This window comes from Pelmatolapia mariae, linkage group LG13 (genome assembly GCF_036321145.2).
Source record: "Pelmatolapia mariae isolate MD_Pm_ZW linkage group LG13, Pm_UMD_F_2, whole genome shotgun sequence".
NCBI lineage: Eukaryota > Metazoa > Chordata > Actinopteri > Cichliformes > Cichlidae > Pelmatolapia > Pelmatolapia mariae.
Genome location: NC_086238.1, coordinates 37,066,149 through 37,091,399, shown reverse-complemented (window position 1 = coordinate 37,091,399; position 25,251 = coordinate 37,066,149). Strand labels below are relative to the sequence as shown.

The window sequence follows — 25,251 nt, the reverse complement described above, 5'->3', positions numbered from 1 at the left end:
GTGCCATTGTGGCATGTATCAGAAATGGAACGGAGTCTGTCCATTGTAAAAGCCTTCATTGACTGGAGTTACAACAACAATTCATATTAAACACCTCTAAGATGAAGGAAATGATAGTAGATTCAGAAGTTTGTGTTTTAGACATAGAGGTTGTAACAAAATATAAATATCGAGGTTTACACCTGAATAACAAACTAGACTGGTCCTTCTATACAGACAAACTATACAAAAAGTAGCAAAGTCCCCTCTTTTTGTTAAGAAAACTAAGAATATGCTGAGATCTGCAGTAAAATGCTGCAGATATTCTATCAGTCTGCGGTGGCAAGTGTGCTGATGTGCTGAAGTGTATGATGCAGTGTGCTGGGGAGGGACCATTAGAAACACGGATGCAGGCAGACTGGTGAGGAAAGCTGGCTTTGTAATTGGAACCAGACTGGAGACGCTGGGAGAGGTGGTGGAAAGATGCACACCAAAGATGTTAGAGCCAGTAACTCAGATCAGCCACTTTAGCTTTATGGAACAAAAACATCAGTACTGAAGGATTCTTCTCTCTTTATTGGAAAACAGAGAAATACAGAAAATCACCCCCAACCATCGAGCTTTTTAATTCTCATACAAATAGCAGATTAGCTCTGTCAGACTTATGAATTTTCCAATAAAATGATTCTTATTCGTATTATTGTCATAAGCCTTTCCAGTATTGCTCCGTCTCCAGCCTTGCTGGGACTGTTCTCGTATCGTTCCCTCCACTGAGCGCATACCTTGGATAGCTCAGTGGCAGACATCTTGTTTGTTCTCCTGACTTTTAACTGTCTGGTTTACCTGTTCAGGTATTCATAAAATTACATAAATATAAAATAAAATCCAACTAATAACAACACTTTTTTCACATTTTAAACCATTAATTGTATTTCAATTTGTGTAAGCATGTAAACATGCAAATACCTTTAATTTAATATTAAAATAATCAATAAAAATACAAAAGACTTGATGAAGTTTAAAGCTGAAACAGTTGCATTAAAACTTAATTTGCCGTCCTGGAAACACATTTTTTTCTTTATTTTAATTATGAAAATTTTCAGTATTTGTACATGATGGTAAATTCCATTATTTCAGCTGCCAGAATATTCAATAGGTTTGTTGTTGTTGTTGTTTTGATAGTGGCCATTCTGGGGGCTAATAACAGATTGTTGATTTTTGTTATTGTTGATGTTTATGAAAATCATTTCTCTATAGTGGTGCTTCCTCTTTAAAAGTCCAGTGAAATCCACTGATTGGTGTGAGCTGCATTAGTCACAGAATTCCAGGTTCACTGAACACTTGGTTAAATATGTTAAATTACGCCGCATGCTGTAGAGCTGCGTTTGAGTATTGTCATTGTGAGCGCTGCTGTCAGACAGGCTCAGAAATATCAGATACAAAAGAACCTTTCAGCTGAAATACTCTGTACCTGAACGTTTGCTTCAGCCACTTATTTCAACGCTTCTTTTAAAATGGGCCAGTGAAGTGAAATCTTCCACAGGAAGCACAGATGCATTTCTTTTCTATTCAAGTAAATATTCGAGCTTATGTGACAGATTTATGTATTTCTGTGTCAAAGGGGCTGAAATGGTCACAAAGAAACTTCAGTGTAAACTAAATTGAAAATGATTAAATTCAATTTAAACTAAATTATTGTTCATTTTTCTGGTTGAATTTTAAAGCTATAACTGCAGCTACAAGCTTCCGTTCCCTACAAACAATGTGCAGGTAAATAATAACCAGAGTTGTGCAGTCAGGAAGAGACGGAGGGTGTTTGTAGACAGAGCCAATGGGAGTTCAGTGTTTGCGTGTTTGCACATCAGTGCGTGTCTGAGTGCGTGTGTATGCGCCCCCCTTGTGCCCGCACAGTGTGTGTGTGTGTGTGGGGGGGGGTCGCCTCTCCTCTCTGCAGTGGACCTGTCGCACACAATACTTAGCACCAGATCAACCCCTCCCATCCCCTCACCCCCCTCCCGCCTCTTCCCTATACTCTGTGTGGGATCAAGTCTCACTCGTCCACAGCCTTCATGTCTGACAGTACCGAGGACAGAAGAAGAGGAGGAAGACAGAAAGTGACGGCAGACACATTCTTCTGAGGTTTGGACGCACCCGGGGAAGTTTTTGTCCATGTCACCAGCAGACCTGACGCCAGGACAGCCATCAGCCTGCAGCAGAGCTCTTTGCCCTTTCCACGGATTAATTTAACTAGCCTGGGATTCCATGTAAGTGAAACTGCCCAACTTTCCCCGCTTCCCTTCTGTAATTTTGTCTTTTTGTTTTTCAGCTTTTCTTGGTGTGTTTGAAATCCAAGTGGATTTTTTTTCCTGTGCATTAAAGTTCGCAAGACGACCAAAGTAAAAATTGAGAGGCTTCGTTAACGTTCTTCTGTGGGACGATTTGCACTTTTCCAAAATACACACGTTGTTTGTTCTTGGACAGAGTAAGAAGAATAAACCGTGAATAGCGCTTGGAACGCAAATAAAACCCCGTCTGCATTCCTCATGAGCAGACTACTGTGCTGATGAAAAGCGACATTTTGATATGTTTCAGTTAAATCACGGTGATTACAAAATGAGAATATTAATTTTGTACAGGCCAACCTCACATAGACAACACGGCCGGCGTGACGTGCTTAGAGTAAATCCGACAATTCTCACTTGGTACAATGGAGCGGTGCTGTTTGCTGCAGCGCTTCTCCGTGGGTAGGCCTGTTTTTCTTTTACCTCTATTTTTGTAATAACCAGAAAGATGATCATCACGAAACATGTTCAAACGATGACGTGAAAATAGTTGAAAATGTGAAAAATATTTGGGAATGTGAGGAAAACTGATGGGAGGCTGCAGAGGCCTGAGGAAACCCCACAAACCCGCGGACAGAAACACTGAAATGTGCGGACATACACGCGCGCGGATACTCACAAGCTTCACTCCGTATCGTCGTTAGAAACACACTGAAGGGAATCTTCAAGGAAACAACAACAACAATAATAATGCTATTATTATTATTATTATTTATTATTATTATTATTATTATTTAATTTTTGTTTTTTATTATTATTCCACAAAATAATTTTGTTTCACTCCTTTAAAATCACAAAAAAGGGAAAGAGAGTGTGAAACTGTCACTACAGAATAAACAGATCAAAATGTTCGATCACTATAAACTCAGAAGCTCGCGCTGCTTATATTATTATTATTATTATTGTTATTATTATTATTATTAACATGAAAATCAAAGCGAATCTTTTTTTTTTTTATTTATAAATGACCATCTTAGCATTCCCCCTGCAGGCCTGTACTTTATAGCCTTTTTTGCATACGTTTTCAGATCCGGACATATGAAAATATACTTGAATTTGTTTAATCGAAGTTCACGTTTGGCCTCAGGGCACAATGGAAATATTTTACACCCAGCCGAGGGCCGAGGTGCTCCGCTGAGAGGCCAAGGTTCCAGCACAATGACTTATCAACATGTTTAAATTACTTTTGTGATCTGTCGAAGTAATAATAATAATAATAATAATAATAATAATAATAATAATAATAATAATAATACAGACTTGGAGTTGACTTTCATTTGTGCTCCATCTAATAATAAGAAGCAGGTCGCAAATCAAACTGTGCTCTTACATCCCTGCAGACTGACTTTCAAACACAACCTTTAGTTATAAATGGACCCAGATTCACGCGCTGGATTTAACCCGACCGTCTGTGAATAAAATCGTGAGTGTTTAGTATTCCCCTGCAGGTCTGAATTTCTGTTAACTAAAGTTGCTTCGCAGACTGAGCTGAATGGGTGAAATGCATTTTTTATCGGGCCTAATAAATTCTTGATGTGGAAACGCTCTGTACTGATCACTGTCGAGAGCTTCTATTGGCTCGCCCAACCAATTATTCCTCCGTGATTCTGCTGCAGGACTTCATCGGCCTCGCTCCCTCAATCATATGCAAATGGCTGTTATAGGAGGGCAGAAATTAACATCTACAAACATTGGACCGAAATTCCATCTGCCGCCTCTTAGGAGGAGGAGGCCCTTAATAAGTTCTCAGACAGCAAAGTGACACACATCTTAATCAACTCTTAATCCCAGGAATTAATTCTCAACGCGTTTATGAATAATTCCCGGGCTAATGCCTGCTGTCCGTGGAAATGCAAGCACGCCGCCGCGCGCACTGCCAGATGGACCGCCAGAACTGCCGGGAAATGAGGGGATTCCACTTTTTTACAAGTATTTAATGTATTATCGTCAGCAGATATATGCTTTAATGAGCTCGATGTCACCAGGCTGCTACTCATGCAAAGCGCTTCTGCTCATGCAAACTGTTGATTTGCGTTTACTTCCTAGCAGGACCCCCGCCCGCCTCCTCCAGATTACCCGTGTTTTAGGCTTTGTTTCAAAGCAGAGGTAGAGGTTCGAGCGTGCTCCAGGAAAGAGCCGCAGTCTGTGTTAGAAAGCAGAGGTAAGATCCATGAAAAAGTCTGCTCAGCTCAGTGGTTCGGTCACAGGAGGCTCTGCGCGGCCAGTGATTAGTCACACTGTCAGCTGCTGAGGCCCAGCCTGCTCGTTAGCTCGGTGATAGTTTGTTGGACATACTGAGCAGGGAGGGAGGATGAGGGCTTTTTATTTTTGAAATATAGTCGAGCCCTTCATGAGAAAGTGTGTGTGTGTGTGTGCTGGTGGGTGGGGTTGTGGCACGTTGTTTTGGACAAAATGACTGGCTTGCATCACCCGCACTCGCCCTCACTACCGAGCCAGCCGGCCTCTCGGGCCTCTCAGCACCACATTGACAGCAGGCCCCGCGTCCATCCATCACTGCCACGGCGGATATAGTGCCCAAAACCAGCTCACTGTCATTTCTGGCCAAAATACCGGACCTTGCTGATACTAAACCTGGGCGGCTGTTGCTCTGTCGATTCCATCGCCGTTTAAGTGGCGTCTGTGGAGGGCTGTTAGCTTTAAAACAGAGAAGTGGCTCAACAACAATCCAGCGCAAAGGTAAACATCCATTTGATGGTCTGCTTTTCAAATGAAAAGAGTTCATTATCACATAAGCTGATTGACTGAATTCATATCTTGTTGCAGTGTTTTTTGGCCGTTTGTGATCTGCTGCTTTTGTTTGACTTTTACAGTAAAGTCTATAGATGGGCCTTGAATGTAAAAGTGTGTGTTTGTCGTTATTAAGTCATTCCGTTAAAGAAAAATTGGAAAATAAAACAGTAACTGATCTTTTTAACCCACCGTCCATGTCAGAGTCATTAATCAGTGCAGTGAGGTCTCGCCAAGCCCCCCCACCCCCGGGATCCAGCAGTAGCTTCCACGCAGTGCTCATTTTCCTGTCTGTTGTGAAATGTTGTCACCATTGTCACAGATGCTCAATAAAAAAGAGATGCAAGCCTTTTTTCTCTGAAGTCTGGCAAATGTTGGTGGCGATCACATGAATGTGCTTTTAAAGGCTGAGAAACAGAAGTGCAAGAAATGTTGATTCAGATGTCGCACATGTAGAACGGTGCTAAACCTTTCATCACAATATGCAGGTTGGCCTCAGCGCAGCATCACACCTGCTGACACAATGTGAAGTGGGAGCAGGGAGAAAATCTCCGGTGGGATGCAGTTGTATATTTCATATATTTTTGTGTGTTGTTGTGCCAAACAGAATTTCTTCTGTGAACTTTAGTGGAGGACATTTGCATTTGTTAAGCTGAGTTTGGCGTTGTGTGGTTCTTTTAAAATCGGTACTTTCTGGGGTTGCATTTAGTATTCGTACTTGATTTTGTCTTATTAAGCTGACCTCTAAATATTAGGACTTTATGTCCTCTCTGTAGGAGTCTTTAGGTGTGTTTTGCATGGAGCTACAAATATTTGCATAGACTCTTTAGGGCATTTCTGCCCAGAGAAACAGATTAGAACAATAGCATAAAGACAAAACAACAAAAACTCCATGTGGTCACTGGTTCTACCTCCCATATTTCAAGAGTAGAGTAGAGTATAGATGAGTGACAAATTAAAAGAAACCCATTACTACATGTTGAGCCACCACACACACCCAAATTTCTTCAGTGCTCCTTATTGTAAAGATGAAGCTCTCCTGGGAGGATGGAACTTCATCTTGCTCATTTAGTGTTTGATAGTAGAGCGTAATGTCTGCCACGCTGGTCTAAAATCTCCTGTAGGTGTTTAACTTGAGATGGGTCGACTGTAATGACCATAACACGTGATTCAGATCATTTTCATCTGCATCAAGCATTAAGTAAGCCATCAAATCATATGGATGGAGGCACAGTCCTCCTGGAAGAGACCAGTCCGGTTAGGATAACAGCATTTCATTTTGACAAAAAGGTCAGAACAACTTTGAGCCCTTTTCTCAAACTTCTTTTCAGGCCATTGCTTTTAATGAATTCCTACCATAAAACAGGGGATAATGTTTAATCCACGTTAGCAGTGGGATGGTGGTCTTTGATGCAATACCTCAGTCCGAGCCCTCTGATTTAACTCTAGCAGAATGTCAGGCCTGGCATAGTGGCAAACAGAGGACAGGGAAACACATTCATGATGGAGGGGCTGAGGAGAGGTGGGGGTCACAAATACGCGTTCGCCTGGAAATCTAAATGTGCTGCTTCTAAGTATAAAGCTTGTAACCACAACGTTGACTACACACAGACACTGGCAACATCACACGGGGAGCAGGCGTATCATCTTTTTAAACCTCTGATGACATGGATTCGCTGACAGTAGCCTCAAGACCTGCTCTGAATTTTCACTCACTAACCGAACGTGGAAAATGCAAAGTCAATCAAAAAGACGAGTAAACAATGGCACCGTGCTGAGTTTAGGGTGGGTCTTTATCCCTTTGAGTCCCTTTTCTTTGATTTGATTGAGTCCAGCACTTTGCAGCTGACATTAGCATCGATGAGCCTGTACTGATCCGCTCGCTTCAGGTTTCTACTGGCTTCATGTTTGAGCCAGCATTTTGTGATAAACCAATCCTATTTTCACCTCAAAGCCATAAATCATCCCATCGTTTTCTATAACTGCATTTTCAAAATCAGCTGCTTTCAGATTAATAAACAAGTGACCGACACTTTGACCTCACTGTCTTAAGTTTGTCTTGGAAATGTCATAGTGTGTTTTACAGCCAGACCTCTATAGTGCTCCCTGTGTGTCCCAAAATAGAGCCAATTCAAGGCAGGTCTACTTATAGCTGCTTGTGTCAGCCTTCGATACAGGGGATCATAATCATAACCACAACCGAGTGTGAAAGGAAAGCTTGGAGAGAGAATAGAGCATGTATCGACAAGTAAAACAAATACACACAGACCCACATGAAACACTGTGATTCAGATACAAAGACATCAGGTGATCCTCAGATGCAAAGATGATTGTATGCACATGATGAACCATACTGTGTGTCTGATTTGATGCACTTCAAGTCAGAGTATTTGATAATAATATTTTTGAATTTTTCATGATTATGAAAAACTCAGCCCCTTCCTTTTTAAATTAAAGGAGTTGTGCACAATACATGAGTCTACAGTTGGTAACATCAGTATTTTTATCGCCTCGGTTTGGATTATGGCAGCTGGACATGAGTCATAAAACTGGAGAAAACATGGATATGGATAAATGTTTGAACGGAGTCACGGACTGTTCCTGCAGTAAGATACACAATATTAAAGAATGATAATCAACACTGCAAATAATAAAGTAACAATATTACAAAACGATGAAAATGTTCTTGGAAATAAAATATTTAACAACGTAAAATTGTAGATTATTATTGGATGAATAATTGCGCTCACTGACCTTCAGGCCGCTGTTTCTTTCTTTATACTAACTGCAGGTGGTGAAAAGTGTTCTGACCGTGTCTTTCGTTCTGTGTGTGTCTGTGTGCAGAGCCTGGTTATGGATTTTAACCTTCTGACGGACAGCGATCCCCGCAGCCCGGCGCTGTCGCTCTCAGACTCCGGGACCCCGCAGCATGACCCGGGATGTAAAGGCCTGGACCAGAGCGGTCAGTCTGATCTGTCTGTCTGTCACATGTGACTGATGCACCACTGCAGAAATGTACGACTAAATGGTTTAAAGCCCATTATTAGTTTACTATAACAGATGATGTTTCCGTGAAGATGACTGGAAAAGAAACTGGTGGTTTTCTGCTTTTTCTGCGGGCTGTTGTGTCCTCACTGTTGACCTCGAGTATAATGTAATTACAGCCAATTAATGAGGAAAAAGTAAAGAAAGGCTCGGAGTGTTTCGCTGTGAGTGGAATTACTTTCTGAGCCTTTTTAATTTGCGGGTGATTTGTGTCGGCGCAGACTCTAGGCCCAAACTCAGGCCGATGATGAGCTCTAATCAAATATCGCTCAATCCGACTTTGAATATGAAAATGAACCGCCGAACAATCAAACGTAATTCTCGTCCGTGGACGCGCACCGGACCGGCGCCGACGATCGCGCGCTTTACAAGCGAGAAAACTGGAAACGTTGCGGTCGCCGCCACATTTCTGTATTTAATCACCAAAGCAACGAAGAACAGCTTCCCGTGAACTCTTCCGCTAATTTATACGTGACCGTGGGACGGACCGGACACCGAGAGGCAGCGGCTTCAGTTTGGGGACGGACTGAGAAACAAACTGCAGTTTGATAAATCTGCCACTCATCTTCGCTTTAAAAAAAATAAAAATAAATAACCCACTGAAATTTTTATACGTTTCACAGACTTGCGTGACGTGACTGGTCGTACATAAGAATAATCGTCTTCGCTCTCTAACGTCTGATCTGAACCCAGACACCCATCTGCCAGTCCGTATCAGTGCTGTGAGGCTGTGTGTTTATGTGTGTGTAACCCAATCTAATGGCTCCGCTCTGCGACGAGATCTGTGGCACTAACAAACTGTCAAACACGAGCTATTCTAAAGAGAAATACGGCAGCACCTGCTGTCTCCTTTTGTTCTCCTGTTTCTGTCACATTTCTGATCCAGTTAAAACTGGTTATTATAATAATAATAAATGAAAGAAAGCTTTTAGTTTGAAGGTAAAACTCAGTGTTTAAAGTTCAAAATCTAAATCACACAATTTGTGAATGGCAACCCTTTACTCCGCAATAAAAACCTAAAATAACAACAACTTCATAAATAATGAATACATTGATGCCAGGTCTCTCTTGGAAATGAGATTTTAATCTCAATGAGAATTTTTACCTGGATAAATAAAGGACTAATAAAAAAATAAATAAAATAAAAATAATAATAATAACATTAAAGTCTGGTTTAAAGAAATTGTCTTTTGCAATAAAACATGTCATAACTTCCATTTACCACACACACACGCGCGCGCACACACACACACACACACACACACACACACACACACACACACACACACACACACACACACACACACGTGAAACACAGGCTATTTCATATATATGTGTGTGTGTGTGTATCCAAACAGATTACTTTCAGTTTAATGTTCACGTGATCATGAACAAAACATACAACCTTAAGCTCTGTTATTCTGGAGAATAGGTAGCCACACCTCACCACACCGAGCTGACGCCTATGCTGCAGGCATAACTGAATGAGTGTGCGGTGTTACTGGACGCTTTCTCTCTGGATAAAAGGCACCACTCCTGTAAAACCTGACTGGCTTCTGAAAGCTGGGACCTGGACTCATCTACGTTTAGCAGCTCATGTCTTTTTCTTCTTTCTGTGAATGCATCTTGCTCTTTGTTTTTTTTTCCAGCTGTTGAAAAGTAATTTGGTTAAAAGCTTCTTGAAGTTGTTTCCGTATTAAAATCTCGGAGAAGCTGACCTGGAATGACTTTGTCGTGTCGGCACATTATCAGTCCGATTGCTCCTATTGTCGGTCGCTGCCTTACTCTAAAAGTCGCTGCCCTTTCCTCCGTATTGTGTTATAGATTTAAGTGACAGCTTACCCAGTGTCAGTTTACTGCCAGATAGCAGCTTCAGCTCATTCATTTGGTCGGTGGTCCCTTGGAGCCTGCTTTTAAACCCTGCTGATCATTTTGAACTGCTCCCAGAGAGCTAAGCCCTCACCAAACAGAGCCCAACCTGCCCTCGTCACAAAAGCCTGATCCACAGGATTAACTGGCCAACTAATTTCACTTCTTTCTGTGAGGTCCTCAAATTGCAGGAGTCAGATCTGTCAGAGAGGAGCCCTGGCAGACATAACATGCAGTCCCTTAAACACTGCAATCACTCTGTTCTCCTGCACATCTCTGACCATAATGCACTGTTTGCAGACATTCCCTGCAGGCAACACGTTGTTACGTTCTGGGACAGAGCGATATCATCTGATGATTGGTCTCACATTATTATCCAGTCAGTTTCAGCTGGTCTGGATAGTGCCGGAGCCATCCAGCATGAAAGGTGTCAGAAAAATGTGGTGCTTCACGACGGGAGCATGTTTCCAGTGTCTCTAGCTCTCTCCAAAGCCAGCAACATTTCCATTTTGGGAAATCACTGTCCTACGGCATTTGGATGATTTCCCAGAAAAGAACCTGAACGTTCAGTTTTTCTGGTGTCTATAATCAAACAAATAGGACATGTTTATAAAATAATAAAGTACATTTCCTGTGGTTTTTCACTCTCAACCTTTTCTTAATAATTATTAATGGATGCTGGAAGTGCATCACAAATACACAAGTTCAAATGCAGAGATGGTCATGGAAGTGATGCGTGGTTGCTGTGTGACAACCCAGCAGCAACCCTTAAACAGCAGCTTTACTGCTGAAGCTTTAGGACGCAGGAAACCCAAAACTCAGGCATACACTGAACTGGGAACACTAAGAACAGAAGCACACACAGCACAGCCTGGGTATAATGACATGACAAGGAACAAAGGAAACCTGAAATGAGGTAAGGGCAGAGAGAAAACACCTGGGGAACACAATCCACTAATGAGCCAAGGAAGCTAAAGCCCAGTGTAACACACACGGAACCAGGGACTATCAAAATAAAACAGGAAACGCACAAGCTTCACATGGACAAAAAGGTAAACAAACAGACTTCAGGAGGAGACGGATACACGTGAACAGACTAAATACAAGAGAAGTGACACAGGAGCAAGGGAACACCGAGAGCAACAGACACTTAACCAAACACAAAGTAAGACGTGGAGTACACACACACACACACACACACACACACACACACACACACACACACACACACACACACACACACACACACACACACACACAGACAGAAGAAAATACGTGGAACACAGGAAGTATGATAACAGAAGCACAGGCAAGGATGGCCTCTGTAATCACCATGTGGAACGGACTCTTAATGTCAGAAATACAAACAGATAAACACAGGGTCACAGAGCCGGGGCCGTGACACTCGTTATATTCATGCACACTTTCAGAGAAACACTTTATTTTTATAATCCGGGGCATTTATACAACAGGAAGAGCAGTTTGTAAATATCACAGCGACCAAAAAGAAAACAACAACAAATAAAAACATTAACACTGCTTCTGTCAGCTATTAGGATTTAACATCCAATATGACTCTAACAAATATCATTGACGTTAAAGTCTGTTTTCTGTCTTACTCGGACGTTAGCTTGCGTGTTAGTTTTGTGACATTACTTAAAGTGAAAGCACTTCAGATTTATCTACACAAAACCACTTTGTTTCATAATTTATACAAATTTAAAATTTGCACGTTAATTTGCAAATGTTAACTTTACTGCGTAACAAAACTGGATCTGTTTGTACTGGTATAATGGTTAAAGTGGGTCCAGTCAGATGGGTGCTTGAACCCTGACTCCTCCTGTAGCCTCTCACTCAGTGTTTGAGTATTAGAAAGTACTTAGACATCGATGTAGGAGGGACATGACTGTATGTATGATTGGATGAATGACTTTTACTTGAAAGGTACCATGTGACCACCATGTGACATTTACCAGTTATAAATAAGATGACTGTGGGTATAAAATGAAAAAACATTCCTATTTGTTCACTTCCTGTGTACGAGTCAGAAAAGCATAGATGCTGAATGAACTGAGAAACTATCAAACACTCTTGTTTTCATGTATTTTACTTAAAAGTTACACAGTCAATAAATGTTTTATACATATTTACAAATTTCTGTTATTTGAGAAACAAGTTCGTCCTTGTAGGTGTGGTGCTGGTCGGTCTCTGAGTAACTGAGAAAGTGATTACAGTGATGTACAGCAGGTGTAGTTGGTATTAAATGATTTCTTATGGATTTGTTGATTAATACTGATCAGTTTTATTGGCCTTTATTACTTACAGGGAACATATGACATAAATCTGAGTCACTGTGTCCACAGCTGCTTTCATGTGGTCTTGAGTAGAGTACAGTTATGACTGTGAGCTGATTTGCATCGTCAGCCACAGCAACATGCAGCTATATGCATGTTTCTTCCTTTTTAAAAAACCACGTGGACGGGTATGTTTAATTCTAATCATTACTTTACAGTCATGTATGAACCTTCACGACCAGCTGTTTGATAGTCTATAGAGTCGTTGCTGTCACTTCCTCCTTGTGTCTCATGCAATGTGTTATATCCTGTGTCTCTGTAGACACAGAGAAATCCCAGCAGAACCAGCTGGACGAGTCCAGCGCCGAGGATGGCTCTCTGAAGAAGAAGCAGCGGCGGCAGAGAACACACTTCACTAGCCAGCAGCTGCAGGAACTGGAGGCCACTTTTCAGAGGAACCGCTACCCTGACATGAGCACCAGAGAGGAGATTGCAGTATGGACCAACCTCACCGAGGCTCGGGTCAGGGTGGGTACATGAGTGCTGTCATGGTGGGGACAGGGAAGCTCTGACTGTATTTTGTTCCAGTATAGGTGACATGTTTAGTAAAAATACAAGGCTGCAGAACAGGTTTGCAAGCATTTCCCTGCATTAACGTTTGGTGGCCTTTGTTGGCATGACTGTGTCCCCCAAGTGTGCAAACTTATTAACTCTGACCGCTGCAAACCACAACTTTAGTGCCATGGTCAAGCTTTGCAAAGTTAAACCTGCTACTTCTAAGTGTGCATTCACAGTGACTGCAGCACTGCGTGAAAAATCGTGATCTCCTTAATTTGAATGGTGTCAGCCTGCACAGGAGAAGGCAGAGTGCAGAGCTCAGGCAAATAAGATGCAGACGTTTCCTCACAACATTTTGTTGTCCAGCAAGACTATGAGCCAGTCCCACAGATGACTGTGATGTGCTACTGTTCATAAACAATAGTGACAAATGGACTCTGATATATTTCTCTGCTTTTACTTCAGGGTGGAATTTCATGTTCTCAAATGAAATTATTCTAATTTCATCAAGTGAAACAAGCCTTTTTAGCTTTGTTGGCTCTTCAGAGTTTGAACCAACTTTCTTCTGATTGGCTGCAGGTGCTTGTGTGCACACAGCACGAGCTGAAAGGACCACATCAGAAATATCTCCCTCACTTTGTGCACCTCCAAAAATTCAAAGGCAGAAAAGTGTCTTTGCAATCTGAGGGTTTTAATCCTGTCGGATCTTCATCTGCTCAGGAAAACACTTTACTCAATAGTACTGATTGTAATCTTTAAAATTTATGTTCATCTGTAAAGCTGGGGCAGGATTTATGATTTAAGCATAACTCAAGAACGGGATACGTCAGTCTTCTATGTACACCGTGCTATAAAATGTTGAAATATGTTATTAACAAATCTGCCCCCATGGATGTAACTCCATGTAATTAGCTAGGTAAAACATTTTGTTCCCTTCACCAAAGCGTCAGTTTGGACAATAAACCTAAATGTTAGGACGTGGCCACGCCCACTGGTTTGGTCATTGTAGCTATATGAAGCAGGAGGACACACATTCTGATGGATGACAATACAATCGCTGGCCTGCCTGACGAGTAATGGATCAAATTAATGTTGGCTGTAGGAAAGGTCACATAGCACGCACGCTCGGCTGATATTTTGAAAGGACAATAGACCGCACATTGTGTCGTTCCTAACGTCCATCAGTGGAATTTAAAAGCTCTCGATGCGGATCGTTGAAGCAGATTCCTCCATGTTCCAAATATTTCATCTGTCAGTGTGATTCGTGTGATTTGTCAGGGAGCTATTGGTAGATGTGTCAACAGACGAAACTGGGTCAGAGTTTCTGTGGTGACTATTTTTCAGGCACAGACAAAAAGTAACAAAGTGGAGTACGGTAACCAGTCCATCACATCAAACGTATCTCACTGTGGTTTCAGAGGGATCGCTGAATTTGTGTAGTTATTTCAGCAAAAGATGCATAAAAGTGATTGCAGAAGAGCTGCTGACATTCAACCTCTCTCAGAAACCTTCAAACAGTATTGCAGACGACTCTCACAAGCTTGTGTCCTGACACTTCTCTGCTACTGTAGGATTGGGTGATGCACAGCATGTACCAACGCAAGGTTTAGGAGGATTACAGCAGCAGAAAATGTGTGAATATGACAGATATGTGGTTCTGAACAGATCACCAGGAAGTAAATATAAAGTATTTTTAACAGACATGTAGTCACAAAGTGCTGTGCATCACAAATAAAAACGACAGGAAGAATGACAATAAAGTCATAGGAAATTAAAATACAGTTAATAAGATAAAAAAAAGAAGGAAAAATACAGAAAAAAATAAATTCAAACAAAACAGAATAAAGAAACAAAAATGTTTGTAAGTGACTTTGAGTCCATAGAGTCAGCTGAACAAAGTCTTTGTGCTGAAGAGCTCCGTCACCCCGAGCTTCAAGGATAGACCGCAGGGGCGAGACGGGAATTAAAATATATATTTATATATATGTAAAAATAATTTAAAAATGACTTCTAAAATCTACAGGAAGCCAGTGTAAAGAGTATAAAATAAGATCTGGCAGTGGTATTTTCTATAGCTTGGAGGTGTGACAGAGAAGCGGCTGAGTGGAGCGTCACAGTAATCTGTGCACGATATCAGAAATATATGAACAATTTTCTCCAGTTCAGCCGAGGAAACTCAAGCTCACAGTTTAGTGTTGCTTAATGAAAGAAACAGGGATGTGAAATAGCGTTTACATGTCAATCAGAGTGAATCAGATATTACACCAAGTATTTATATGGATGGTGGAGTGTGTCAAACACCATTGTTCTTCAAAGTTTGTCCAGAAATGTAGCTACAGAAGAACTCCTCTCATTTCGAAAAACCTTCGATTTGAATTTTCCACTAAAGCTTTAATCCGATATATATCTTCCAAATATAGGGCCATAAAATCACCAACGTGAAGCTTGCCCTTCCCTGACATTTCTTTCATTGAGATTTCACAATTCAAATAAGTGAATTATGAGTTTTAATAAGCCTTTCCTAATATGACTGTTTGACAGTACACTTACTGTCTGTGATCATCACGTATTTCAGAGACTGTGGCTTCGTACGCACACAATATTACTGCGTATTTGACAGGGGTTAAGAGACAGTTTCTAACTTTCTTGGTCCTTCGCTTTTGTCTTTGTTATTGAAATAAAATTATGAGTGAAACTGTTAGATGTCAACTTTCAGACAAATTACATCTTCCTGTCTGTGGCATTTCATGCTGTGTGTCTCTCTACAGTTTAACCTTTTCTACCCTCAACATTACCTGTTGGCTCTGTCATTGCAAATGAAGATCAAAAACTTTCATGTAACTTCCACAAAACAATAAAAAACAAAAAGAATAAAGGTTTTTTTAATTAGAGCTAGTCTTAATTTTATATAGCAGCTAAAACAAGTATTAAAATGTTACCAGTTTTCTAAGTAAATATATTTGTAATTGTGATACAACAACACATCCATCTCCATGTCAGCCTCTGTCAGCCAGTCCAAACTGACGGCCTATAAAAGGTGTCACACAATGGTGTCACCTCTGCAGCCTCACTGCTGCAAAACATGCTGATGGCGTTGGTTAAAGGAGAACGTGCTGAAGGTGCCAGCGAGCACTGTTGGGGCCATAATCACCATAACCACATTTATAATGACACAAATGACCAGATATTTATGAATTCATTTTAGTGAGATACAGCGTTCATGCTGTTCTTTATTAAACCAAAATATGTTATGGAAATATGAGCATGCTGTGCAGCACTGAGAAAGCTTACATGCTGGAGTTGTAACAATGTTTTAAAAATCTCAAAATAAAATATATATGAACTTATATTTGTATGATTATACAAACTACGATTCTGAGCCCAGTGCAGACTTGTCAAGTGTAGTGTTCCCATAGTGTTCCCTTCCAAACTGGCAGATGTACAAACATCCAGAATGACCACACAGTGATATCTGTGAGTTAGGAGATGTTGAGCATTGTGTATGGTCCTAATTATTAGTTATGAATACCTGTGTTTAATGGAATTGTCTGGGTTTATTAATGACGACAGAATAAAACAGTGGTTTGGGGTTACAGTACATATATGTATGTTTTTATAGATGTTCCAAAAATGTAACAAATACAGACAAAATGTAAGTTTTATTCTGAACAGAAGACAGCTGTAATGATTGACTGTCTGAGCTTGTGTCTCTGATGGTTTCTGTGCAAACTGACTGTAGAGCTGCAGCTTTCACGAGTAACTGAAGGATTGAAACCAGGAAAGTGAAGCCAAAAAAAAGAATTCAGAACATGTCCAGCTGTGTTTGTGAAAAAAAGAACTTTTTGGACGCCAAAACAATGTTCTTATGCCTCACACTGACCTGTTCATACACACACACTGTATGAACTGTAACATATAACTAGCTATTTTTGTGTGTCCTAGGTATGGTTCAAGAACCGGCGTGCCAAGTGGAGAAAGCGCGAGAGGAACCAGCAGGCAGAGTTATGCAAAAATGGCTTCGGTGCGCAATTCAATGGACTCATGCAGCCCTATGATGACATGTACACGGGTTATTCCTACAACAACTGGGCCACCAAGAGCCTAGCAGCAAGCAGCCCACTCTCTGCCAAGAGCTTCCCATTCTTTAACTCAATGAATGTAAGCCCCCTGTCATCCCAGCCCATGTTCTCCCCACCCAGCACCATCCCCTCCATGAACATGGCCTCTAGCATGGTGCCCACAGCAGTAGCTGGAGTTCCTGCTACGAGCCTCAACAACCTGGGCAATCTCAACAACCTCAACAGTCCCTCAGCACTCAACTCAGTAGCAGTGACCGCAGCCACCTGCCCCTACGCCACCACAGCCAGTCCCTACATGTACAGAGACACCTGTAACTCCAGTCTGGCCAGCCTGCGGCTCAAGGCCAAGCAGCACACCAATTTCGCCTATCCAGCAGTGCAGAACCCCGTGTCCAACTTGAGCCCCTGTCAATATGCTGTGGACCGGCCAGTATGAACTAGAAACTCTGACTCAGTCAACTAGCTGTAAACTCACTGCTGCCCCACTTCACATCTCCTTAGTTCCATCTGTAACGTGCCCGATGCACAGCAGACTGCCAGCTTGTGTGTTCATGGTACACAATAAGAGTTATCTCCACAACTGACACAACAAATAGACGTGTTCAGATGGACCACTGCGCTTTGTCGCTGAACTGACCAACTGCTTCAAATGATTTTTAAATATTATTGTTCCTTTTCATTTTTGCCTTCTTTTGAACTGCATGATTAGAATAAATGTAGAAACCAAGGCTAAAGAAAACAAAGATGCTGCAACTGGACTGCTGCTGGCCCACAAAACCCTTTGAGCTGCAGTCTTCGCTGCAAAGACAACTGGAAGATGTATATAGTTGAATTTTTCTGTTTGTTTTGTATGTGAAAAATACATCAAATGTAGTACGGATGACAGGAGCATGTTCTACAAATACAACGGCCTAGTTTGATGTTCTATGAGCACATTCTTTAAGAACTTTATTGTGAATTCCTCGACCGTTGAAGGATCATAGGTCAAAGGTCAGCTTGGAAAGGTGACAGGAGGTTAGTCCTGAAATACGAGCACAACCTCGAATTTAAACAAACAAACACACACACATGCACCAGAATGAGCAAGAAGTTTCAAGTAAATATAAAAAGCCATTGAGTATATAGATTTGTGTGGTGTTATACAAAGAAAGTCCATGACTGTAAACATGTATGTAAGAGTGCAGTTGTTATAACAAAAAACCAAACAAAAAAACAAGCGAGCTTTCTTCCTGGTGTAGCCTGCTTTGTCTCATTCATGAACCAATTAAAGGATCCGATTCTATGAACCGTGGAGAGCATCTATCACTCCGTTTCTCTCATTTCAAAGACGCGACACGAGCTAAAACACGCTGTTCTCAAAGCAATGTGCATGATGTGATGGAAACAGACTCACCTCAGCAGCAAGTAGCAGGCTGGAAGAGAGTTCGATGGGAAATAGTGCTCACTGATATGTTTGACCTACAGTGTGAGTGGTGCCCACAGGAGATCCAGTAACGCCGAGAGAATTCACAGAGACGCTGCCAGTATTATATAAAGGCCTTGAGGAGCAGGGTGTCCCAGCAAAGTCAGAAACAAGGAGTTTGCATCAACATTTCCACTGCTGCTCCCTTTATCAGACTCAGACACATGTGGGACTAATAAAGGTTATCTTATTCAGTTTGAAATCACAGGGTGACTTTATCTCGAGAGGGTTTTACATGAGTGAACTTAACACTGAAGCACTGTGAAACTCCCAGAATTAATATGGAGAGTATGAAGAAAATGAAGACACTTAAAAAAATAATTTTATATAAAAATTAAACAAAAATCTTAATATTCCTTTGATTATGGACCGTGAGGCAAATAAAGAGTTTAAAGATGAATCTCTATGAATATGTTTAGATCTTCTAACACAATTTTCAGCATGTTTTTGTGACACAATACACAAAGTCAGAAGCCATAAACAAAAAGCGACAATCAAATGTCACACATTTACAGTAGGAGCCATTTGCTAATTTTCTCTCCATCACTTTTAAAACAGTTTTTACTCAGAAGAATTACCAAATGAGCGTGCTTTGGAACAATGGAGAAGAAGATTTCATGTGAAGCCACCACAGCACTGTGGATGTTTGAAGCTTGTTACCAGCTCACGGCTAAATCAGGCCTCATAGACCAGGGTGGGGCTGGAAAACAAGGTGTTAGAGGGGCAAATATTTCTTCTTATCCATATTTAAACACTTATTGAATTACCAGTGTCTGAACTTAATGCACGCGTTCTTGTGAAATTTGTTTCTCTATTGATTTATTTCTATATATTATAATTATAAATATATCTATGTATTTATTAGATGTATTTCATTACAAATGTCATTTATTAGACCACCTGTAACAACACAAAAAGAAAAATATTTTAGAAATCTGTCAAAGACTTAAATAACTGGTTTCACACCCGGCACATTTGAGTTCTCTGAGAAGCCAGAAATTAATCAAGCTTAATATTCAACTACTCACATTTTTCATTTCTTTTCAGGAATACAAGTAAATATGTGTAATTTTGGCATCTTAATCAAAAATAAATAAAATAAAATAAGAGTTTTTTCAGCTTTGTTGAAAAACAGTAAATTTAAAATTAAAAAATAACAATAATTAGAATTACAAATATTATATTTTGAAATCTAATTTCACATATTGTGAACACTTGCAGGTGGATTAACCATCACACAAACAAAAACAATGACTCTTAGTTTAAGGCAGCCGTCCTATTGGCTGAGGGTGTAGTTAACTTATTAAGGCCTGTATGTCCATAATTACATTGCAGCCCTGCACAATCAATAGAATTATTTTACTTCTCAGTCTGAATGAGATGCTTGTTTTTAAAATGAAATATTAAATCCTATAATAATCAAATCAAATAGCAGCCGGACATTCTCGAGTGGAGCTACTGATCGCAAGACCTTTCATCAGATACTGATTGTTGTCTGAGTGTTTTTTAAGATCTGTTGTAATGATTAATAATCCAGTAATATTCTTCATACAGCTGAAGATTCACATTTGCATAAGCTTCTATATAAACTTATATTCACCAGAATTATGAATATTTAAAAACAGGCCAAATCACCCACATCTAAAGAACAGTAATGACTCTATCACCCTAAATGTTTAAGCTGTAGATTAAGGGTGTTTATTTTCTGAGTGCACACAGAGAAACATGTGCTGCTGTATTAAACACACCCTCAGAGACAAAGCAGCACTGTCAGATTGTAAAATAAGCAGCGAGGAGTGCTCAAATTAACCTGCTGATCCAGCTGCAGCTGGTCTCCTGGTGGCCTCCTCACAGACCTGTTTTGTGGAGTGAAGAGAAACGGTCACAGTATGTGCTCCTCACAGCCACACCACAATAAAGAATCAATACTCCACCGGAGGGTTTATAGGTCCCTGATGTTTACTCACAGACCCACAGAAAGAGAGGAGAGGGCACAGAGCGTGGTCTGGAAAAAATACAGAACCAAGGAAGTTCTAACAATTACCTCAGAGAGTAGGGGAGAAGAACAAACTAACAGGGAGAAACAGTGAAGATTCAGCCGTTCTCTAGTTTTGCTTCAACCTAATATTTCATAAATGTTTTTAAAATAATCCCCACACCTCAGAGGAAGTTAGGGATTATGCTTTAATAAATGATGCATTAATTACTTTTAACATATGAGCTTTAGATGATTATGTTTAAAATAGAACAAGATAGATTTGATATATGTACAACACTGATGAAGATGTAATCTAATGTTTATAATATTTTTATTTACATTATAATCACTACTATATTACTTCTTCTTTTTTTTAAAAAAGCATAATTTTAAAATATAATTAGACATTAATGACACGTCTGGAGACTGAGTTTAGGAGTCAAAAATATTAATTAGAACATATTAAAATGGTGACCCATGACACTATTGGCAGGACTCATGCATTATGGGACTGCTGCTAAAACTCCTTGTGTGTGTCTTTGACATCCATCCACCCATTTTCTTGCTCTTTCTGGGATTTAAGATAACCTTTATTAGTCCCACACGTGGGAAATTTGTTTTGTTACAGCAGAAAGTGGACAGTGCAAAGTTACATAGCAAAAATGAGAAAAACACTGGTATAGGATAAGATGATAAGGCCACTTCCAGCTCATCTAGGAGACACCAAAAGCTAGTCAAGAGATATAATCTGTCCAGTCTGTCCTGTGTCTGCACAGGGGTCTCCTCCTGGTAGACCATGTCCACAACACCTCCCTCCTCAGATGACCCAGTTAGAGGCCTGAACCACTTCAGCTGGCTCCTTTTGTTATGGAGAAGTAGTTATGGTACTCTGTACCTCCGAATGACTGAACTCCTCACCCTATCAGTAAGGGACAGCCCAGCCACACTTCTTGGATCAGCAATCTCATTCTTTTGGTCACGACCCAATGCATGTGACCACAGGTGACGATATAGGATAGAAAAACGGAACTGACGATCATGGCAGGGATGGGCACCGCTGCAGCGGTTTGCGGGACAGTGTCAGGCTTGCAGGGCAGCTGGGACTGATTTTCTGATCATGTGATCCTTATTTTAGTAGTGAGCTGGAACTGACGGGGTAAAACGAACTCAGCTGAGCTGGAGACACAGTGACTCAAAAGTCTTAGTACCACAATAGTGTGATTAAGTGTGGTTGTGTGTTGATATTGCAAATAAGTGGACAGTCACCCTTAAATACTGAGTGTGTGCTGCGTCCTTGTAACAGTGGTGATCCAACCCAGGAAGGCGCAGTACAGCCAGTCCAGGTCTGGCACAGATGATGGGTTAAGGTTAGGGTTAACGATACACCAGGAGCAGGCAGTGGTGCATTGTGTGCAGCTAAAGAAGCTGCAGGTCTAGACCAAGTGCCAGATGTAGTGGCTAGAGCAGCTGGTCCCACAGTCTGGATCTTCTCCAGTGCTGCTTGTCTCAAGCCCGATAGTGACACTGCATTGAATCGGGAGGAGGATGATACCCAGGCGTTCCTGGAGATGATGCAGGAGACAGCAGAGGCATGGTCACTGCGGTTGTTGCTGCTGTCGGGGGAAGCCCAGCCTGCAGCCACCTTTGTGAGGGTGCTCTGCTGAATCCATAAAGTATTTATGGAGTCGCTGGGCCTCTGCAACACCAGGATGGAGATGTATGATTGCCCCTTTGCATTTGCCATCCACATCTGAAATTGGCCATCCACAAGCAATTTGTGGAGGAACTCTCCAGTGAGACAGCCCAGTGGGCCCACTGCCATCAGCAGCCAAGCCTGGAGGCGGCAGCCACACTGCAGAGTATCACCTGGTGGCACCGGTCCCTGCCCTGAGGAGGAGGCTCCCCAGCTCTGCTCCTGCTTTGTTGATTGTTGAGCAGTCTGTCTCTGGAGTGAATAATGGACTGAGTCCTGCCCGCACTGTCAGCTGCTGAACCAGCGTGCCATTCCAAAAGCATCTTTGTGCTCATTACCATTAGTTGAGCACAGCGGCCTGGACCTTATCGGGCCATTTCACTGGAGTGCTTGTGGATATTGCTTTGTATTATTTCTGGTGGATTATGGACACAGTATCATGAAGCTGAGCCAGAATTTCTGCAAAGAGTGTGTTTCATTTCTGCTAGTGCTGTTTCTGCTTATCTCCGAGTCAGCAAAGATACTGACTGACTAGGCACATCATTCATGTCTCGCACACTGAAACAGCTGTATGAAATACTGGGCATTAAATCTGCTACCACCCTCAGACTGACGGGTTGGTGGAGCGGCTGAAGAAGAGTTTAAAATCCATGACTCCTTAGTTAATTCACGAGGATGAACACAATTGGGATCCTGCCTAGTCACACCACTCTCACAGAGCAACATGTTGAAACACATCCCTACAGGTTAGCTGAACACAAGAGGCAAATAGTTCAGAAGGAGGTGACTGCCCTGCTGGAGATGAGTGTAATAGAGAAGTTCCACAGTGCCTGGTGTAGCCCCATAGTTCTTGGACTGAAGAAAGAAGGGTCTTTATGGTTCTGTGGGGACTAGGTGGCCAAGGTGAATGACATGTCACAGTCTGATGCTGCGTGCTGGACGGATGTTGCTCCTAGTCCATGACACCTGGGCAGACACATGGACATAGCATGTGCACCGGATGGTCACAGTCCAACATGGCGAACCCAAAGAAGTCTTCAGTTGCATGGAGGGAGGTACAATATCTGGGTACATACAGGCTGTGTCCCAATCCAGCGACCGCACGCTTCGGAGTGCGCATTTGGAGACCGATTACGTCACAGCGATGCGACGAAGGGTGTCCCAATTCGAAGTGTACTCCAAATGCGGTCGACAAATGCGCAGTTCACTTCCCCAAATTTGAAGTGTGGTTGGGCGTAGACTTCGTGGTCCCATATATCCCACAGTTCATAGCGCGGCGGTGGGTGTGGATATTTTTTCCGGAAAAAAACAGCGGATGGCTGAAGCGGAACAGCCGAAGAGTAAACTTTCAAAAGTAAGTACTGAATATGATGTCACTTATTTATGTGCGAATGTTTAATAATGAAGAACATTAAAACATGACTGTTGGCCACATGTCGGCAAAGTTATGTGACATTAGTGATGTTTGTACTAACTTGGTTTTAAAGCCTTTACTTTAAAATATAATAATACAATAGTCGACCTTAATCTTACAGAGAATGTGATGATTTTATGGATAATTAAAGTCAGTCATATATCCACAAACACAACAAGCTGAAAGTCAGTGATGCTGCTCGGTTTGCAGTCCTGAATATCACGGCACAAGCAGGATTCACTGCACTGTTAATGTTAGCTGTGTTATATTGCTGCCTCTGTTCGGTGGTGTCGAGCCAAACGGACTTTAACGTGTGTTTGAACGAGCTGACGGTTCACTTGTTAAGCTGAAAGAAAGATGCTGGGAGAAAGTACTCAGGGCCTTCAAGTTACACACTATGAAAGGCAGCAACAAGTTTAATGTTCAGAAACCTAAAGTATGCATCAGCAGCAGAATGGAGCTAAAAATAAATGTTTGTTTCAGTTCTATGAAGCTTTGAGTATTTTGGATTAGTAGTACTGCTGTGTTTGTTGCATCATATTGCTGTAACTGTTTATATGCTTTATATATTCTGAGGTAAGTTGATCTATAGTGTTACATCATATTCTATAAGGATGTTATGTGTTTGTTTACTTTCTGCCCAGTTTGACCCATTTAGCAGAAGTCAGCCTGTTTAAGGCTCTGATATCTATTCTGTATGACTTAAAGCAGTTATGGTCTGATTTTCTCACCCAATAAAGGAATATTTCATATATCAGTCTACTCTTCATTCTATCAGCAACAGTTATCACAGCTCGTACATTTGCTTTTTACACATATATGTAAGCATTGAGCCAAATTTAGTAATGCCAACATACTGAAAGAACAACATTTGTCTCTTATATATAATACATCTATATATACACTGTCAAAGATACTTGTCTTTGAGTGAAGATTTAAGGTGATTGGAAATTTGAATAAATGCAACTTGAATCTTTACTGAAGCTCACTTGACACAGAGTTCAGGCTCACTGCTGTAATATATCCTGTAATATATATATATATCATAATAATCTGACAATACATATAATATTGGCCATATTATATTTACATTACCACAGTGAGATGATTTTAGTCTCATGAACAACATTAGCTAATTGTTATTTACTAACTAATCTTAAATGATTGTTCAGTACAGAAATGAAGCCCAACAATCATGTTTTACAGTCCTGTGGTCTCAGCCTCAGATACTCAACCTATCAAAGTGATCTCATAAAAAAATGAATGAACAAAAAAACCATTTTCTCCTTCATTTCTGTCAAACAAAGCTGTATGAAACGTTTCTCACGGTTAGTATCATGGTTGCTAGGCAACCTGAGTAGCGTGACGAAGGCCAGACCGTCCCATTTCACAAGCCTCTCACTTCCGCACTTCTCGTACTTCATAGCACCCGCCGTACGTAGTCCGCGAACTGCACGTACTCCGAAGCATGCGGTCGCTGGATTGGGACACAGCCACAGTCACACAGATGGAGAAAGCTATAGCCATCACACACCAGGACCAAAAAACAAGTGAGGTGGTTTTTGGGGCTGCTGGCTACTACCTCCAGTTTGGTAAATGGACTGATTCTTATATAGCGCTTTTCTACTCTCCCGGAGTACTTAAAGCACTCTATACAACACGCCTCATTCACCCCCACAGTTCTAAACACAAGTGCTCTACATTCGTACTCCGACAAACACATCGGAGGGCAACTTGGGGTTAGTATCTTGCCCAAGGATATTTGACATGTAGACTGAGGAAGCCAAGGA

The 25,251-nt window shown here is 41.3% G+C and overlaps 1 protein-coding gene across 2 annotated transcripts; it reads left to right on the top strand.

The window, feature by feature from the left end:
- The first annotated feature begins 2,070 nt into the window (after window positions 1-2,070).
- On the top strand, window positions 2,071-18,184 carry pitx3 (paired-like homeodomain 3). Of its 2 annotated transcripts, none has more exons than XM_063491600.1 (4): window positions 2,071-2,243; window positions 7,914-8,031; window positions 12,600-12,805; window positions 16,778-18,184. In XM_063491600.1, exons 2-4 carry the CDS (start codon window positions 7,923-7,925, stop codon window positions 17,348-17,350), a joined length of 888 nt encoding a protein of 295 aa, XP_063347670.1. In that variant the 5' UTR covers window positions 2,071-2,243; window positions 7,914-7,922; the 3' UTR covers window positions 17,351-18,184. The 2 variants fall into 2 exon arrangements, with proteins under 2 accessions (XP_063347670.1, XP_063347671.1); XM_063491601.1 differs by lacking the exon at window positions 2,071-2,243 and adding an exon at window positions 7,595-7,675.
- The last annotated feature ends 7,067 nt before the right edge of the window (window positions 18,185-25,251 follow it).